Source organism: Amblyomma americanum, chromosome 1, assembly GCF_052857255.1.
Source record: "Amblyomma americanum isolate KBUSLIRL-KWMA chromosome 1, ASM5285725v1, whole genome shotgun sequence".
NCBI classification, from domain to species: Eukaryota; Metazoa; Arthropoda; class Arachnida; order Ixodida; family Ixodidae; genus Amblyomma; species Amblyomma americanum.
Window position 1 is genome coordinate 200,442,013 of NC_135497.1, and position 19,695 is coordinate 200,461,707.

A 19,695-nucleotide genomic window follows, 5' to 3' on the forward strand; every position below is an offset into this window, starting at 1 on the left:
CAAGCATATCGGAGTTGGACACGAATCCTCGGGCCAGCGGGCCGACGATAGGCTGCGCTGATTGTGCGGAAAGCCACGCTTTCCGCTGTTCGCGTTTCTTTCCATCGTGATAGTACGTCTAGCACAAAGGCGGAAGTGTGTCAAATGTAGATGGTATACGCGACGAAATAATTGTGACAAGTGAGAAAAAAAAAGAATAAGAAAAGTCTGATTTCGTACATACTTTTATGATGCAATCTGCCATTAAGAAAATGACGAACAAAAAATCGAGCATTTTATTTGCCCCAAGGAAGAAACTAGCACTAACAGTCAGTTATCTTTTCCGGAAAGAATTGCGCGAAAAAACCGGAATCGTGGAACATTTTGTTGATAAAATCGAACCGCACCCGAATTTAGACAACAAAGCGTCTTATAAAGCTTAAAACCGAGAACAATCAAAGCTATTTAATCTGAAATGTAACCGACTTCAGTGGCCAGTTACAGCCCCAGCAAAGTAACTGAGCAACTTAATTAGAAGGACATGGTTATAGGCCAGTTGGTATAGGGCATCCTGAAATGCTGCCTCAGTCCCGTCTTGTTTGGCGCTTTTGCTCCTCACGATAACTGAACAATTACAGAAAAGTAATCGATCACTACTGCGTTATTCTCCTTCTAACCTCTATTACTACAAACAAATATACTCGGACTTGAAAGAACTTACGCTGTTGTATAATACGTTAATTTTCACGAGAAGTTGTTTCTCGAAGCTGTCGGCGCCAATTTTCCAACGTTTCCTCGTGGAGAGACCAGCAGCGGCACTGAAGACTTTCTCGACGTTCACGCTGGAGGGAGTGACGGTATTTTAACGTATGAACACCTTGCGTAGATGCGCAATGCTTCGATGCTCGTGCCCGAGTCCTCTGCGAAGCGCTGCGCTTCGTTGTTGCTGGCGCTCTGATAAGGCACTGCGGGTAAGGCCAAATAAAAGCGAAAGAAAAATCGTCTGTAGGCGATTTCTTGGGAACATCAGATGCGGCCTCTGGTGCGGAACCATAGGGTGGACGCGGCTTAGTTCATTAAAGAACAGCTGGTGGAGTTCCGGGCTTCACCCATTAACCATACAGTCACCCATTCAGCATAAATTCGAGGAATCGCAATGGATGCCAGTGGAAGCGCGCGGTGCCATCAGACAGGACGAGACGTGATGAACAGGCGTTGTCGTACAGGAGAGGCCGTGACCCGGTTGCGGTCCGGACATGATCGTGCGCGATGCTTCTCCGCAACCGGCCTACTGTATCTCTGTCACCAAGGGAACATCCCCGCTAGCACCGTCAAGTTCAGGTTCTCAAAGTTGTACCCTTTGTTACAATCTGTTTTTTAAAGAAAAAAAAAGAAAAACAACTGATCACCAGTAATCGATTAAGGAAAAATAATTGAATTACCGGGAAGGTTAATAAAGTGATCAATCAATTACAAAATTTCAAGAAATCGTAATTTATAGCAATCAATTGTAGCTCGTTACGTGCAACTCTAGGCTCAGCTTACTGTACCCTAGTCTTCCCCTATCGCGGCGTGTAACATGGCGTCGCTCATAGAAGAAAGAGCCCTTCGCTTCACGAGTTTGCCCTGGTACGTTCGCTCGTTGTGTTTCGTGCTAACAAATGATTAGTGCGTCAGGCTTCCACTGTCTGTTATTTCGTACTTACATCGCGCGGTGCATTTAAGTCGCCAGTATTCCTCAATATGACTGCAAGTACTGCATCATCACGTTGCCGTCTCCACTATAGATTTGTACGGTTCAGCCTACCAACGTATGCGAAGGCAGCTGAAGAAAGAGCTCTAACTCACCGAGGACTAGCCATTGGTAAAAATGTATAGTTTCAGAACACTCATGCTTATGCGCCAAGCATTCCTTGTAGCGGTGGCAGGCACTTCCCGGAAGTCCAGGAGACACCATGGCACCATATACTTGAACGTCCCGCTTCTTTTAACTTCACATTATCATGACGACAGTACTTCGCATCTAATTAGGCTTCGTATCGAGGGGAGGTCTCGACCCAATCTTTAAAGCAAAACAATTTCATTGCGAATGCTGCGGTCGGAATGAGGCACAGTGAAAGCTTGACGCCCCATTCGCTATTGCTAGAACGAATCACCGCGAATAGCTCTTCATTTGGCGAACGCCGCTACGTTTCTCGCCGCGAAAGGATCCGACTGTAAACTTTTCTCTCACACTAAATCCGCTCTGCGAGTAAACTGTTCGTGCAGCAGACCATTTGAGCTCCGCGCAGTCGCGAATCGAGCTACGCAGACTGCGACACATCGGGACCATTTCGGTCGCTCAGCGAGTCTCTCTTGCCGGTGCCTCGCGACGACGCATTTCGTTGTGCACGTTACTTAATGAAATACACGGCATGTTCGCATGACCTCGCGCTCGGTTGTTCCTTCCTAGAAAGCACCGCTCCCACCGGATTCCATGGCGATGACCGCAGGTTGATGGTAATCGGGGCTTACTCGCACGCCCTAAATACTGTGCGTGGTGTGCACTATTGGCCAGAAGTGTTCAGGCCAAAGGGTTTACTTTGCAGAAGTGCGCAGTGGGGCATTTAAGCACTAGTGACGCTTGAAAAGTTCTGGGAGGTGAGGGCAAGAGTCATCATCCCTCTCCTGAGGTTTGGGACTTCGGCTCTACTATATAGCTACCCATGTATACGCGACTCAGAACCAAACGCTTTGGACTGTAGACTTTTGAGACCAAGGCTGTATCTGCACTTTTTCTCTTCTTTTCACTCCATCCTTCACTCCCTTCCTCACCGCATGGCTAAGCTAAGTGTCCTTCCAGAGTGCGACAGTTAGTGCCTCTTCCTTTTTTTTTCATAACCTAATCTGTCCAGTGTCCACAATCCCCATGTATAAAGCGGTGCAGCAGCATCTATAAAACGTTCTAAGCTTTCATTTCGCTCACAGCATAGCTAACGTTGACTATGAGCTAAATAATATTTTGTGCGGAAACCCGTAAATATCAGGGGAAGGGCTTTCGGGCGGTGTTCGAAGCCACCGCCGGCAGCGCGACCGCAAGAGGTGCCGTCATGGACAAACATTTACGGAATGCATGTTCGCGAAAAAAAAATAAAGTTCTCAGCGGTCGGGCAAAGCAGTTCAAAAATTGCGTTGAACCAAGAAGGGGCATGCCTGCTCTATCGTCTTAATGCTAGCTGACTGACAGCGAGGCAACGAAGCCAAATTTTGCGCGAATCCGCATCCCGCAGACTTTTGTCCATGACTGTGCAGTCTGCGTTATCTTTGTGTAGAATGCTCTAGAAGCGTACTGTCCTTGAAACAAAGCGACACCTCGCGGCAGCTGCGATGCTCTTGAGGCAACCTTTGCGTAGAAGTAGAGTAGACCTAAAAGCCATGTGGGGGGAGGGGGGGCACGATCAATTTAAATTGCCCGAAGCCATGGGCTGCAGTCTAATTTCAGAATTTTCATTGTCAGGTGCGCACTGCTCTACACAAGTGTGACGCAGACAGAATTTTGCGGTATCCCATGTACTTTAGCTAGAAAGGACTGAAAAGTAGGGGTGTGCACCGAATTTGGATACTGAATATAATATCCTCGTATTCGATTATTCGAACGAATCGAATTGTGCGTGTTCAAACTATTAATTGAATATGCCCCCTCCCCCAGTTTTCGAACACCTTTAGAATAATTGGCGCAAAGTTCGAATAAGACCGGCCGTATTTTTCTTCCACGACTATTCGAAAAACAGGGACCATACACGCCGCGTACCATTCTAACGCGATCGGTATGCTCGGGATGGGGAGTTCAGCGCCGCGGCGCGGTCCATTCGCGTGGCGGTGTTCATAACCCTCATACATGGCCTCAGAGATCAGACGACACGGCAGGGCCAAGGCTGGTTCCGCAAACCCAGCCTTTATGCGTCATGCACCGAGATGGGCCGCTAGTTTATTATCTTCCGTTATCAATGGCAAAATGCACTTTTTCTATGAGCGTAACATGACACTGATAAAATTAGTACACTGATTTTGCTTTACCACCCCCAAATGGAGATCAGTGTGGAATCTTTTAGCAGATACAGCTTTAACTGCAAAAGCAGCGCTTCACTGTTGCCCACGATTGCTCATTGAATATTCGCACAAGTATATAGCGAATATTCGTCAAAATAGACGATTCGTATTTGATTAAGTTCTCTCACTATTCGATTCGGCTTAAGGCAAAACTATTCGTATTCGATTCGGTAGCAAAGCTACACTATTCGTATTCTATTCGGTTTGGGATAAGTAATATTCGCACACACCTACTGAACCTCGGGGAGTAATTGCTTTCCCACAAACAATTAGTCACTAAAAGAGCGACCGTTGCTCCCTAAAAGACTAACTTCAAGGATCCACCAGTCTGCCTCCTCACGGACTAACCTTTCGGCGCACGTAGTAAGTGCTGCAGTTAGTCCCATTCGCCAAATTTCGAATTAGTGTACACACAGCACGCCGAGAAGCAGATTGCGGCACCACATTGTGGCCCCCGATACTTCCCGTTCGCACGCCGCGGTAGATGTGCACTCTTTGTCCAGAGACGAACAACTTTAACAAAGAAACGCTTCATTGAATAACACTGGGTTTTAATACACTCATAACATAAACCAAACCCTTGCACGTTAGCGGCCAAATAATTTAGTGTGTATGATATCGATGGTCAAGCGACACAGGTATTTTTAATAAAATGAACACATGCGATTTCCTTGGCTCGTTTATTTTTCTGCTTAGAAAGCACCTTAATGCCCGGCAATGAACGGCCAAGAGGTAGTGTTAGAGAAACAAGTGCACGGCATTCACGAGAAAAAGAAGGAGAAAAAGAGGCAGTTGGCGTAAACGGTGCGTGCTTGAGCGCAACCATGCACAGAGGCACACAATGAGAGACCATCAAGTGAGAATTAGTTTAGTTTAGTATATCGAGCTTAAAGTCCAAAAGCGACTCAGGCTATGAGAGACGCCGTATTGGAGGGCTCCGGATAATTTAGACCACCTGTGGTTGTTCAGCGTGCACTGACATCGCACAGAACATGGGTGTCTAGCATTTCGCCTCCGCCGAAATTCAACCGCCGCGGCCGGGATCGAACCCACGTCTTTCGGGTCAGCAGCCGAGCACCATAACCCCTAAGCCACCATGGCGGCCAAGTGAGAATTGGTTCGAAAGTTTACATAATGCTGTGCGATATACCGGATGGTTGATAAAAGTGAAAGCATGTATCATTAAGAAAATTGCGCGATGAGTGACTTATTCAGCAGAAAACGTCGTGTGATGTTGGTGGAGAACGTTGTGCGCTAGGATGTCAGTCAGCTTAACAGTCAACGGGAACAAAATGTGCACATTGCCTGTCACTTTGCAGCATTCTAACACCACATGCAGCACCAGAAAACACTTGTCACTTGCTAGTGACTGAATATCGTGTAGTAGTGAGTGAGGAGAAGTTCTGCTGCATTCGAACCACAGGCTCCTTGAGACGCCAATTTATGATCACGTATAATACGGAGAGTTTAACTGCCGAATCCGCAGCAATGAGGTTATTTTCAATGGAAGCCAGGCTTCCCTTGGTGTACTTTTTTTTTTCAACACGGAGAATGTCAAATTTGAAGGCTGCATCTAACTGCAATGTATACGGAGTCTCTCAAACGCATCAACGAGGTCCACATATTTCCGACTATAGCACTATACGCCCGGTTCCCGCTGGGGGATGAAAAGTAAACAGCTTCAAATGCACTCACGAGGACATTTTCAAAGCAAGTTTTGCAGAAGATGCGAACACTGTTACGCGCCGCGATACTGCTCAACTACGGTTACACAACGGAGTTACACAAGGTGACATAGAACACACTCAAACTGGATGATGCACACCGCTGTACTAATTGCACGCTGCGTGGTATTACCGTTTGAAAACGAAGGAAACGCGAATGGAGGCTGTGGCCCCTGAGGTGATGTGTGCCCATCAGACTGTGGCCCCTGAGGTGATGTGTGCCCATCGAAAAACTTGCGCGTTCTCAAGTGATTTTTTAGCGTAGAGAGCCCGAGTCGCCCCGCAGCTTCAGCTCCTAGCTTTTAATAGACAAATCCGAGATGTATACGACAGCGCCTCGAATGCTCACATCCCGTTCGCAGTCGCTCGACGCTCGAATTGTCAATGTTTTGCGCACATCACTCTTTTGTAGTATTATCATGCGCCAACTAGGCCCAACAGAAGTATTGAAGCTTTTCTGCTCAACATACCGCGGAGCCAAATGCAGGCAAATTTACGCCCAAGCACCGTTTCCCATTCCGTGCATTCACCACTTATGTGCTGTGGGGGACCCGTATAAATTACACTGAAGCTCCGTGCCGTCTTTCTGCCTTGTGTTGTGTCTGTTTTCGCGTCTGCAACCAAAGATATACAGTTACCAACTTGCCCAGCAAAACGTTCTTTTATGAAGCTGTCCGCTTCTAAAAGGCTTTAAAAAAAACGTAATACTGTGCAGGTTCTCGTTCGTGAAAATGGAAATGCGCCAGAGAGAGAGAGAGAGAGAGATGACTCGCTCCCCCTCTCTCTCTCTTACGAGTGATGAGCACACAAATGCAACGTGACAAGGTTTCACCGCGGCACATCAGAGCACGTCACGTGCCCGCAGAAACGGTCGTGACACCGCTGTGCTATGAATTACAATCTAGTCTGTTCCGACCAGGGCGCACTCGACTCATCGAAAATGCATGGGCTGGTGTCCTCGGGCGGAGGGGGCTTCGCGGTTTCCTCTTGAGACGCCAGCCCCTCGAGTACTTTCTCCTTATTGGGCTTGTCCTTCTCTCTGTAAACGACAAAAGAAATGCGGCGCATTTTTAGTCAAATTTTGTTCATCGGAACTCGCTTAATTCGAATTTCCGGTGTGTTATAACTGACTCTCGTGGCCCCTTTAACATCACGTGTACGGCAGCCCCAACAGGTCTCCCCTTAATTGGAGCTCCCATGATTTGAGCAAATTCTCGGTCGTCTGCGCGTTCGCGCAGTCGCGGGTTAGACTGCATAACGAAAGCGTACAAGTTATCTTACAAGTTATCTTAGATAACAAGTTACAAGTTATCTTAGATAACACCAACACGGCGGTTGAGGCGCATGCACACGTACACCGATGCGCCAAACCACCATTTAGTTTGGCGAGAGTGGCAATAACGTCTTGCATGTACAGTGTACAACTAAACTTTGCAAGAAAACTCTGAGTGCACGTCATTTTATTAACTTATTTTTTGGCATATTAATACATTGCCTGTAACATTAAGTGTATTAAACCCTCAGCTCATGGTGCGTCTTTCCCTTGCGTATGCACTCTAATCACGAAAACATCTATATGGGAATAAAAAGGGAGTAAGCTGTCTTCTAGCACACTCCCTTGCGCACTCCCGTGCGCCGGAAGACAGTTCACTCCTATAGGGGGACTGTGTGCGGCGTTTGATTCATTATTGCAGGGTGTAGTACAGCTTGGGCGTTCCCGTAGCGACACTGGTGAAACAGGTACATGGTGCTGGCCGAGAAAAAATTACTCAACACGTATTTACACATATTTGGTGTCTGCTATAGTTGCATTTTCCTCACGGGAGAAACAAACAATACTGCTTTTCTTTCCAGTGGTTTATTAATAAACCACTACAATATACTACTTTTCTGTCAACGCGGAATGAGAGAAAGCTCATCTGTAGACCGACTTTAATCAGCGCCGCTCAAAGTGCAATGTCCAAGTAACTTCGGACACGCACTCCTGGTCGTGTTGAACGATAAAGGTTAGTTAAAAAGAAAAAGCGTAAAATCCCGCAGCGGGCAGCACTATAAAGCGACGTTCTTAGTGGAGCGTTGTAACGCCCGATACACACGGCTCATTTGTACGAGTGCGTTCGCCTAATAATGTACACAGCCCCGCTGGCTTGGGCTGTTCCAGCTATCAGCGAGCGCAGGCCGTCGGATCTACAAGAAGGCGCTCCGGATTTGCTCGGTTTTGTGTTACCTCTCACGACTGGACATTTGAAGAAGACGCAATAAGCAGCGCTTCTGCTTTTCGTCTCCACAAAAACATGCGTCCCTAATTCCGCTCTGTGCAGTCGTGCTCATAAAAAAAAAAACATTATCATTGCTACGGCTTCGAGGATGTTTTATTAGGTGGACATCGTGGGCCGTAAAAAATGACTCATTAAAATCTAAAGTACTGCAAATTTTATTGCGCGTGTATCCAACAGCTTTCATTTTACTCTTGGAACTTCGGGGCTATTTACAGACAAGATCACTGTTCAAAAACCTCAGCGGGCGAATCTGTCTTATCTTGTCTTTTTTTTTGTGTTTACCAAACCAATTTTTTCAAGCGTTGTTACGATATCAGTGCCTTAGCCGGCCACTTATTTAGTTGCGTATCAGGATACTGCCTGCACATTGCTGAGCAATTTAACTCTTGAGCTGCTGCCAGGCCCGGGCCGAGCCTCACATCGAGCATGGCGAAGCTCGAACTTTGTAATGTTATAATGGAGCGGGCCCGGGCCCAGGCTTTGAGTCTCGAGCTCGGGCCGGGCTCGGACCTAACAATACGGCCCGTGCAGTGCTCCTGCCGCCAAAGACGTGGCAGGTGTTTACGAGCAAGCACAAGAAAACACGTGCTGTGCTTACTTGCAACCCGACTCGGCTTCCTCTATGGTGTCGGGGAGGCTTCTGTGGAGAGTCTCTGGGACGAGCAGAAGAGATAACACAGCCAGAAGCTGAAGAAAGCACAGGATGCCTTCATTCACTCCGGCTGGAGCGCCTTCCTGCAAGCGTGTCGTTGATGCCCGTGAGAACGCCGTCAGAGGCAATTTACGCAGGATAGCTTTGGTCGCTTATGCGCCATAAAATACAACACAACAGCTTTTAAGATGCCACCAAGAGGTACTACGGGTGTTTCCCCCAGAAGCACCGGGTCCCTATAGTCCTTGGGTCCTCTCTCTTTTGGAATTTTTTTACCACGGGTAAGGGAGGCTGGTGAGCCGACAGGTAGTTGTCAATAGTGTTCACAGCCGTCCACAGCCTTGGCCGCACAAAGCAGTGGCACCAGTACGTTCGTCGCGAAAGCACAGACAGAACACGAAAGACAGTGCCACGAGTTGTAGCATAGCGTCACGTATATCGCTGCCGCCAGACGCCAACAACGCATGCGCTGTTAGCGTATACACGTTATGCTAAAACTCTATGAAAAGCCGGTCCTTTAGTAATTTTAGTAACTTTAGTAGCCCTTTAGTAATTTTGCTGACAGGATGCATTGCTTTCTTTTGTGATCACACTGATTGTTTTTCTCATACGCTGGTTACTTTGATGTACTGATAACTTTTTGTTTCTTTTTCCTTGTCCGGCTCTTGCTCTACTGAATGTTTGCTATTACATTGTCTCTGTTAGTTTCGCGGGTGACTTGTGTTATCTTCGTTTTATTGTTTGTACACAATTTTTCATGTATTCAACTCCTGCTAGGGCCGAAATGGAGGCCTGCAGTATTGTCAAATAAAAAATAAATTAATGAATAAATGAGTAACGACACAATGCTCTTCAGAAAAAGAAGGCAGTGATTTCAGGTGGCTCGTAAGTTTCTTTGCAGAGAGAGAGGTGGTATGAAAAGGCTGCCGTGAAGCTCTGCAATGCACCCTGTGTGTGCGTGCGCGGGAGCGCGGGCGCGCGTATGCATTCCGACTTAGTGAAACATTTCCGAGATTAATAAAGTTTCTTGTTGGGCGAGTTGGCTATGCATTTATCGAAACCAGCACTTGAAGACACGGACAGAAAGGTGAGACACACACACACCACTCCGCTGAACTGACAACTGAATTTTATCTAAGAAGCGATGCTAAATATATACAGTGTAGGTAAAACAGTCGACAATCAGTCCCGTTACATGCCACAAGTTCCTTCGTACTCTTAACTTCCCGCATCATGCATGCCGGATGTACCTGCCTCGAGGCAACAAAGGCCTGTTATCATTCAGTTCGGCGCATTCTAAACTGAAGAGCACGATTGTGAAGCTATGGTTTCCTAATGCGCTGGAAAAATCATGCCCACATATTGTTCAGGAGAGTTTGTTTGCAGCAGGCGGAAAGGCTGAAAGGTATGGGGTATCCTTCCCATGCTTTGGTCTCGGTGGCAGAAGGTGCGCTTAGCTATCTTCGTGGCAGGCAAACAACCATCAAAGACTCAGCTAGAGAAAAGCAGAGGATGGTGGTGATACATACATCCATGGATTATCCCACAGTTTAAAGAGAATTGCCTCTAGGGTAATAACAAAGGTTGTCTTTTCGGTACCTGACAAATTGTCAAAAATTAAATGACACCGTTTTTCGAAAAAAAAAGGCTGTGGTTTAGCTATCGTTAACCCTAGTTGAATTGCTTCGTTTCCTCGGCACGACGTCTAGGCAGCGTCTCATTCCGACGCTCTCGAGAACTCAAAGCGGTCTTTTCCGCAGCTGAGCCACTCCGGGAAGTGGCACGACTTCTAGCCGCATCATCGTTACGACGCTTCTCGAGTCGTGCGGCGCGTTTTTCTGGCTTCTCTTGAGCGCGTAGTCTCTTCGTTCTGTCGTCGTTGCGTCTCTTTCGGGCTCTCCATAACGACTACGATACACTATACCCCAGCGGTGCACACCTGATGGAGCGAGCGGCGACGGCAGTGGCGTCGACGGCGGCGCCATCTGTTGGAGCGCGGCTGCGGCATTGCTAGGCAACGGCGGCTCAAGCTCGTTCGTCGGCCACGGCACACGGCATACGGCTGAAGTGCGCGACGAGCCGAAATGGCTCACTGGCTGGCGTAGTAAAGCTTTCACTTCAAAAATCCAAAGACTGCAACGAGAAACGTCAGGTCCCCACGGTGGCATGCGCCGAAGGAGTTGTGTGCCGCATTCCGCTGACGTGCGGGAAAACTTGTGTGGGTCAAACGGGCCGATGTTTGAATGATCGGCTCAGTGAGCACAAGAGCAACGTGGATAGGAACTTCGTCATCCATTGCCGGGACTGCAAGTGTGAACCCTGTTTTAAACATACAATGATAATTGATCGAAACTGAGACCAGACAACACCAGAAATTATCGAGGCAAAATAAATCTTTGTAAAGACGCATACGTGAGCAGCACGTCCCTTTCGCTGCTATTGAAGGAAAGGGCATTTTTGGATGCGGGAAGTTGAGGGTACGAAGGGACATGTGACGGGGACTGATTGTCGACTGTTTGATCTGCACTGCTCAGCATTGCTTCATGCATAAAATTCAGTTGTCAGTTAAGCGCATTTTGCGCGCGCGCGTGTGTGTGTGTGTGTGTGTCTGTCTGTCTGTCTGTCTGTCTGTCTGTCTGTCTGTCTGTCTGTCTGTCTGTCTGTCTGTCTGTCTGTCTGTCTGTCTGTCTGTCTGTCTGTCTGTCTGTCTGTCTGTCTGTCTGTCTGTCTGTCTGTCTGTCTGTCTGTCTGTCTGTCTGTGTCTATGTCTGTGTCTGTGCGTGCGCGCGTATGTGCGTGTGCGTGTGTGTGTGCGTGCGTGCCTGTCTGTCTCTCTGCCTGTCTGTCTGTCTGTCTCTGTCCGTGTGTGTGCGCGCGCATGTGGGTGTGCGTGCGTGCGTGTGCGCGCGCGCTCGTGTGTGTGTGTGTGTGCGTGCGTGCGTGTGGTGTTTCACCTTTCTGCCCGTGTCTTCAAGCGCTGGTTTTGCTAAATTTCCACGATTTCGTCACTCCATCTCAGTATGGCTTTCGTTCGGGCCTGTCCTACACGTAGTGCAGCCATCACATACAGTTAAAATACTGTATTAAGTCCTGACCTAAAGATGCTGTCCACGTAGACGCAACCTACCTTGATTAAAAAGTGAAATAGGAAATGTTTTTGATGCGTTTCACACAACCTGCTTATCGCCCACCTGTCGCGCTTGTGCCTCACCACCAACCCTCTTATACGGCTTGACAAATATTTGACTACCGCGGGCTAACAAAGAGTGATTATGAGCCGGTCTTCATGGTCGCCTATTGAGAGTGTGCTACAGGACATCCCGGACCTCCGCCCTTGGGACGTTGCGTTTCTCGATATTTAATGATTTGCCTGTTTGTCGTCTCTCTGCTGTTAGACTGCGCGTGTTCTACCACCCGGTCGCATGCAATAACTACATCGGTGCGTTGGAGTCTCGGCTGGACAGAGTCTGCAGCTGGTGCGTTCAGTGGCAGGTTTCATTAAACGCAACGAAGTGTTACCATACTCAAACTGATAAAAGAAACATGATAATCAGCTCTTACTCGGTAAACAATCCTGTACCACGAAATGTAGATAAGGTTAAATAGCCAGGACGAAATTCTCACTGCTGCGCAGTTGACCGATCGTGTTTATAATATATTGCGAAAGCCTCCTACCCTTCACACCCACTGTGGGAATGGCTATAGACCTCAGCGTTATTTGACAGCTGAAAGCGCACCATGCCACTCTCTATTCACATCGACAGCCGCTAGAGCAGCGACCACTGACCGTCCTCATGCCTCACTGTAAGTTAAATACGAATATTTTTGTGACAAAGAACGAAGGCAATGTTCGTGAAGAAAACTGCATTATAGAGGGGGATATTCACATGGTTATCACTAAACACAACTCCACACTAGCGTTTACCGACATAGGGGGACGAGAGGGACCAGTTTACTCTTACTTTTTTTTTTTCAATGCCGTTCTAGACCATCCGCGTCTTTCTCATCCTTGTAATAGTGTCTTCCTGAACGACCCACTTGAGATTACCGCGGTAATGTGCTGCAGGCCCATCACTGGTAATTTTGTCGCGCTTACGAGTTCTGGGCAGTTGCTAGAAAGCTATAGAGCAGCAGCCAATGGGAGGATCGTGCGGTAGGACCTTTGCGGTGCCTGCACCACGCTCGCTGCGGCTTGAGCATGCCGGTGCTGAGGTCTCGTGCGGGTCGTCTATAGAGGAAAAAAACGACCATGGGAGGGGAAAGAGTTAATGGCATGGGCGCGCACGGGCTTTCCCTGCGTGGGGGAAGGCGTGCGGCTGCGGAGTACGCACCACGACCATGAGTGGGGCGACGGTAGCACCCACGCAGGCAGCCATGTACGCGGCGCCCATGCCCACTGTGCGCAGGCAGGTGGGGAACACCTCGGCGGCGAACACGCTCAGCAGGTCCGCCGCGCCCGAGATGGACAGCATGCTCACTGCATTCAGCCCCACGCGAGCCCATGGGGAATCTGCAAGGAGGACGGGGCGACATTGAAACTCTTGACACTGCGTCCGCGATCTTCTGCCCCGCATCCCGAGCAGATCAGCAGGCAACTACAGCGGCGTGCCTGCCGCGGGTCTCCATACTTGCCCTGTTCAAAAGCTGAAGGTTCGTTATTCCATTCACTCGTTAACTTCATCTTTCCGTCTCAATCTCATTTTTTTTTCTTTTTAACAACGAAGTGGAAAGCACTGACAAAGTCATGAAAAGTGGAACGTAAAGTTTTTTTTAAGGGTTTAGAAAAGAGCATTTGAACTCAGCTTTGGTCGCTTCGCACTAAATGTCAATTAATGACTGATTCTAGACAAACACTTATAAATCAGTAAATATAACCACTTCTAAATTAGTCTTTAGATGTAGCCATTGATAGATCAATTCTAAAACCTTTGAAGGTATAATCATCGCATTACTGGTATATTTCTGCACTTTAGCACAACACGTAGCGGTACTAATCACACTGTGTTTCATTAGTTTCACTGCCATGACATTAGGGGAAACCCCTGCTATTTAAAGCTTGTCAATACACTAGGAACACGACTACTAGCAAGCAAGCTGATGCCGCACGCTGGTGATGCTAGCATACTTCTCATACTCCGTACTCTAAGCTTATTACGTATCAGATAAAAGTGATGATTGATGAATCTTTGGGCTCAGAGGCACACCTTAGTGTAGGGCTAGATATCCTCTATAAATTTCGGCAGCCTGGGGTTCCTCAACATGCACCAAAATATCAGTACACGGATGTCTTGGACGTTTTCGCGTTTAGCGTCTACCGAATTGCGACCACCGCCCGCAAACCCTTGCTCAGCACCCGAACGCCACAGTTACTGGGCCACGGCGGCCAGTTTTTAGATGAGAACTCCATAAGATAAGCACCTGGTCTAAGTAAAACCGCCCAACATTCAGAGGTGGGCAGCCTCATTAGGTTTCCACCCCACGAGGTTGACATCAGTATTGCGACTTGCTACTGAGGTGCGGTCGGCGATTGAGTAAGTGTCACGACTGAGGTCAGTGATTTCGGCATCAACCTCAACGCGTCAGTTTGAGGTTGAGTGCGGTCTACAGAGATGAGGTCGAAGCCCTTCGTTAATCGTGGCTTGCCTGCGCATATGCGGCATGTCGCAACTATCGTTCCAGAAAAACGGGAAGCGGGAAAAACGTGTGGTGTGCGAAGATTCGAATAGACAATCGAATATCCTTCCATTCGCTCAGCGCGAATCAAATATTGCATGTTCAAAACTATTCGAAACGAATCGAATCCGTTCGCAAGTTTTCGAATCATAATCATCAGCCTGACTACGCCCACTGCAGGGCAAAGGCCTCTCCCATGTATCTCCAATTAACCCTTTCCTTTGCCAGCTACGGCCACCTTATGCCTGCAAACTTACTAATCTCATCCGCCCACCTAGCCTTCTGCCGCCCACTGCTACGCTTGCCTTCTCTTGGAATCCACTCTGTTACCCTTAAGGACCAGCGGTTATCTCGCCTTCGCATTACATGCCCTGCCCAAGCCCCCTTCTTCCTCCTGATTTCGGCTGCGATGTCATTAACCCGCTTTTGTTCCCTCAGCCACTCTGCCCGCTTCAGGTCTCTTAACGTTCGAATACTTCGAATAATTGGCACAAAATTTGAATAAGCCAACCCGTAGTTCTTTTCGACGGCGTTTCAAAAACGAGGCTCACTCCAACACCGCACAGCATGCTGCCGTGATTGATCTGCGAGGTGGGGAGAGCCAGTGGCGCGACGCAGTCCATTCACGTGGCGGATGCGTATGCACACGGCCTTCTAGACTGCGAAACGCGGCAGAGTTCAGCCATGTTTAACAAACCTTGCCTTCATGCACGATGTCAGAGGCGATGGCTCAAACTCTCTCTCCGCTCATCAACTGAGATTTGGAGCTCGTTTATTTGCTGTCGTCACCAGCAGCGAAAGGTAGTTTTGCTGTGCGTATGACCTGATGGTCACAGAGTTAATATACCTACTTCGCGTTGCGTGTCCCCCTGGGAAGATCAGTGTTGCGCCTTTCGACAGCTACAGCTATAACTCCATGCCTTATAGCGCCGCTGCTAGAACTCCACTGTTTCGCATGAATATTCGCTTCGTACGGATGTTCGCAGAAGTAAGGTGGAAATGTGGGCGAGTTGGCAGCAATACATTATGTTGAAGCACCGCGAGAATAAAACACACGGAAGCAGAAAGAAGAATGATTCGTCGTGTCCGTTAATTTTCTGTGTGCTTCGTCCTTGTGGTGTTCTAACATAATGAAAGTCGCGAATCATCACAAATATTCGACTTGTATTGAATTCGTATTCGATTCAGTTTTTGTCTACGCTGTTCATATTCAATTCGAGAGCAAAGCTGTAGCCCATTCATATTCAACTGGGTTTCGAAAAAGTGCTATTCGCATACACCCAGAAGAACGCTCGGAGAGCTGTCCTCATAAGTCCGAGAAGTGGTTTGTTTACAGATATGCGGATCAGTGCGAGTGGAGGCGGTCGCGCAGATCTCGGAACAGGTGCAGTGACTATACCAAACAGCCACTTATCGACAGGTGACTTAGTAATCTCCTCCGACCGGGCAATATTGAGTGGTTCCACACGTGTTTGAATGTCGCCACTCTCGGTACAGGCGGGGATACTTCGCGAATTATTTCTGAAACGAGGAGAGAAAAGGGGATGGGGTCCCAGTCCCTCTATGAGCTGCGTACGCTAATGGGTTTCTTGACTGCGGTTTGGAAATACCCTTCGTGCGCGAACGTGCCGCTCAAGTGACGCGCTTCACGCTGGCGTCCGGGCCAAGTAAGCCAGTCTAGATTTCCTGTTCATGGCATGCAGCTTCCGAGTATTCGCTTGCAGCTTCTGCTGGACACGTAGACATGCATCTCCGAGCCCTCCAATCATGCGTGATGTAGCTGCCAACGATTGCTTTTTTACTGCGCTCACAGTTGTGTCGCAAAAACCCGGCGTTGGCGGTGTTCCAGTGAAGCCTCGGAGGAAGTGAAGAGGAGGACAATGACCCCGCAGCCAGCTCCGTGGGTCCGTATAGGTTTCACGAAGGATAATTGGATGGACTACATTGAACTGGGTAGTTACCTTGGAGAGGCACAAGATGAAAGGCGCTTCCGTCCTGTGCCTCTCCGAAACGCGGATGGATCCCAGCGAACCGCTCGAGATCAGGGGCTTCGAGTTCTGCTGTAGAGCCAAGCGTGAAGGCAAACGAGCAGCTGGAGTAGCTGTCTACCTTCACCAAGGACTCACCGCAACACCAGTAGTATAGCTCATGGGACACGTTCACAACCATGAAGTGTGTGCCGTCCATCTACCGTCCGGTGTGACTGTCGTCGAAGCCTATACATCTCCCACGTGGCGACTATGGAACAAGCTGCAGCAAACGGTGATTTTTGAGCTCCCCTAACCGCGTCAGCAAAAAGTCCACAGTCTCGGTGGGAGACTTTATCCAAGATATCAACTAGAACTGACCCTTCGTGGACAAAATCAGACGCACATTGGGCCTCCGCCTAGCCGTTCCACAAGGTTCTGTCTCTGGTTCTGTCTCCAACCAAAGAAACACATATGTAACGATGTCGCCTTTCGCAACCAATAGCAATCATGCTGATGACGTGGACGCCGCTGCATCGATCAGAATGGTCGCCCATTAATTTTATCTTCTGTTATTTTTATTTTTTTACGTCGGCTGCGTATCGCGAGTAAAATCTTGGATCTATTCCACAGAGGGTTTAGTGATTCATGGTCGCGGTCACCACCGTTCGACCCAGAAGAGGAAAAAAAGTAATCGAAAGGAGGCCGCGGGGCAGGAAAAGCGATCGCCTTTCGCGGAAAGCGAGGTGAAGGCGCACTCGCCGTGGGTCACGGCCAAGGAACCGAGCAGCGCCGCCGCCGCCACGATGAAGCAACCGGCCAGCGTCGGCCGGCGCCAGAGGAACTTGACAGCCAGCGCCCCGAGCAGTAGTTTGCCGGGTAGCTCCATCACGTGGACGATGGCGTAGTTGACGAAGAGGTCGCCGCTGAGCAGGGCACTCGAGTACGTCAGATGAAAGTAGCGCAGGCGATGAGCGAATCTGCGATTCATGGATAGGAAACGTTTAAATTCATTAAAAAACTGAACCCACCCCACGCTTTGGGTTATAACGCTCGGCAGATGGGAGGTCTGGGGTCATGGGTGAAGGTGAGTTGGGTAGGGCAACGGGGAGGGGGGGGGGGGGGGACTAGGAGGTGAAGTACCTCACGGCTGAGGATGTGCGACATCCTGTTTGGAAAGCGCGGTCAGGCCACGTGTCTCCCTTCTATCCGAGCGCATCACACTACTGCTGCGCAGTGAAAATGCTTTCTGAGAAAGGGGGCCAGTAGCAGGAGTACCATAATCCCCAAACTGTCACAAGTTAGCCCAACTATTTATAATGTTTTGGTAAAGAACGCAACATGATGTTTCTCACGCATTAAGAAATCAAGCCTATTTGAATTCTTTACACGAGATGACTTCAGAGGCACATGCTAACAAACAATCTCAATTTTTCGTGCAAGCGTGTGTTTTGCGTTTAATAGCACAACAGTTAGCACCAATGGCATCTTGTGCTAAACCGGGCTTATTTAGGCAGTGCTGTTACTCAAGAAATCTTTTAACTTTTTGTAGCTCGCGGCAGTGGCTTCGCTCAATCGTTACAAAAATAGAACTCCAGCATAGGTGGAATATGCCATATACTGCATTATAGTGATGAAGACGGACTAGAGAAACGCCGGGTGCAACTACCGCAGAAATGGAAGCCCACCGGCTGTCCATGTTCTTCTTAGTTTGCTAATTCATGCACTTCTTCATCTTCCTATACCTCCAAGGTCGCTAGGATAACATGGGTAAAACTACCCGTCAACCTACGGGGCAATGCATCCAGGTGAGTTCTGCAGTGTAGACGCAGACGTTTTACAGCGAACTGCGGACAACACTTAGCATCAACGTCGAGTCCACAATAGCGGAGCATGAGCACTCTAAACAAGTGCGTAGACGTCGACGTACTGTCGCACCGGCGATGTACTTGCGATGTACTATCGCAATGGCTCCGGGCCATTAGTTGACGAAGTTGCAGCGCTTAAAAGAGCCCTTTCGCTAGTCTCTTTTGGGCGCGGCAACTTCACTAGGCAGGGTAAAAGAGTGTGAGAAATTTCTTGAGATGATTCGCTGTCCCGATGTGCCCTCAATCTTGTTGAGTGTTAAACTGCTGCAGCATATGCTGTAAATTCATAAAATAGCACCACACAAATAGTCAGTGATGTGCGAACTACAAAATGATAGAAGTAAGCAAATGATGATTAACTCACGATGTGATGAAGAACACCATGGTGAACCGCCTTAACTTCGGACTCTTCAGCAGGTTCACGAAATTAAATCCCTTCTTCGTGGACTCCTAATGAAAGAAAAAAAAACAATACATTTAGTTTCTTTGTGCCAATGTCGAAAGATTTTTTAAAAAAAGAGCTTCGGAATAGCATAGTTTTATTGAAAAGACGTCGCAAAGGCGCTTTTTAACACATAATCATTCCTGGCTCATGGCGTCCGAGGGTTTATGGTGATTTCACCCAGAAGAACATATGCATGATATTTCAAGGTGGCAAGTGAGCGAAGCATGGTGCGCAAATCAGGCCGACCAAAGTATTTTTTCTCCTCCTCGCCATCTGCCCTTACAGGTCTGGCTCGTGCCTCAACGTTTTGACTGTATTCGATTTAAATTTAATGCAAGCGACCCCTCTTAACCAAGAGACCATGCTTTAAAAGAGTGTTCCTGCTCCCGTGATTCTTGATCCTTAACGCCCAAATTATGGAGGACTCTAAGAAGAAGATCATAACTTCCACATTATGCCGCAGCTATTGTGCCAACATTCGCCAAAGGCGAAACTGTTTCCGCAGCTGAAATCCGAGAAATCGGTCTGGGAATTTGCGACAGTCAACATCTAATCCACTTCGTGCAATTAGTCCCGAGTTGTGTGGAAGACCAACTACAAGGTGTTTATCTGTAATGGATGTCGTACAAGCCGCTGTTCTTGCTCAGACAGAAGTTTGGTTTGGTTTTAAGGGGTTTAACATTTCAAAGCGACTCAGGCTATGACGTAGTGAAGGCCTCCGGAAATTTAGACTACCTGGGGGTCATTAACGTGCACTGGCATCGCACAGTACACGGTCCTTTAGCATTTCGCCTCCACCGATATACGACCGCCGCGGCCGGGATCGAACCCGCGTCTTTCGGGTCACCACCCAAACACCATAGCCACTGAGCCATCGCGTCCGCTTCGCTTAGACAGATGTGCAGAGTGCATCTCTTGCAACAGAAATCTAACTGGCGATAGTGTCCATACGGCTTGGCAATGTAATGTTTTCAGGACACTCTGTTCTTGTCTGTTTCACATAATCTTTTATACAATTG

The 19,695-nt window shown here is 48.3% G+C and overlaps 1 protein-coding gene across 3 annotated transcripts in view; it reads right to left on the bottom strand.

Moving 5' to 3' along the window:
* Positions 1 to 4,768: 4,768 nt before the first annotated feature.
* The window catches only part of LOC144114493 (organic cation transporter protein-like), an 88,390-nt gene continuing 73,463 nt past the window's right edge, over positions 4,769 to 19,695 (bottom strand). For all 3 annotated transcript variants that reach the window (XM_077648275.1, XM_077648276.1, XM_077648277.1), the window contains exons 7-11: positions 18,596 to 18,681; positions 17,126 to 17,343; positions 13,055 to 13,233; positions 8,670 to 8,806; positions 4,769 to 6,831 (exon numbers count right to left, since the gene is read on the bottom strand). In XM_077648275.1, the coding sequence (XP_077504401.1) occupies positions 6,687 to 6,831; positions 8,670 to 8,806; positions 13,055 to 13,233; positions 17,126 to 17,343; positions 18,596 to 18,681 (765 nt within the window). In that variant the 3' untranslated portion in view covers positions 4,769 to 6,686. The remainder of the gene's footprint in view (positions 6,832 to 8,669; positions 8,807 to 13,054; positions 13,234 to 17,125; positions 17,344 to 18,595; positions 18,682 to 19,695) is intronic.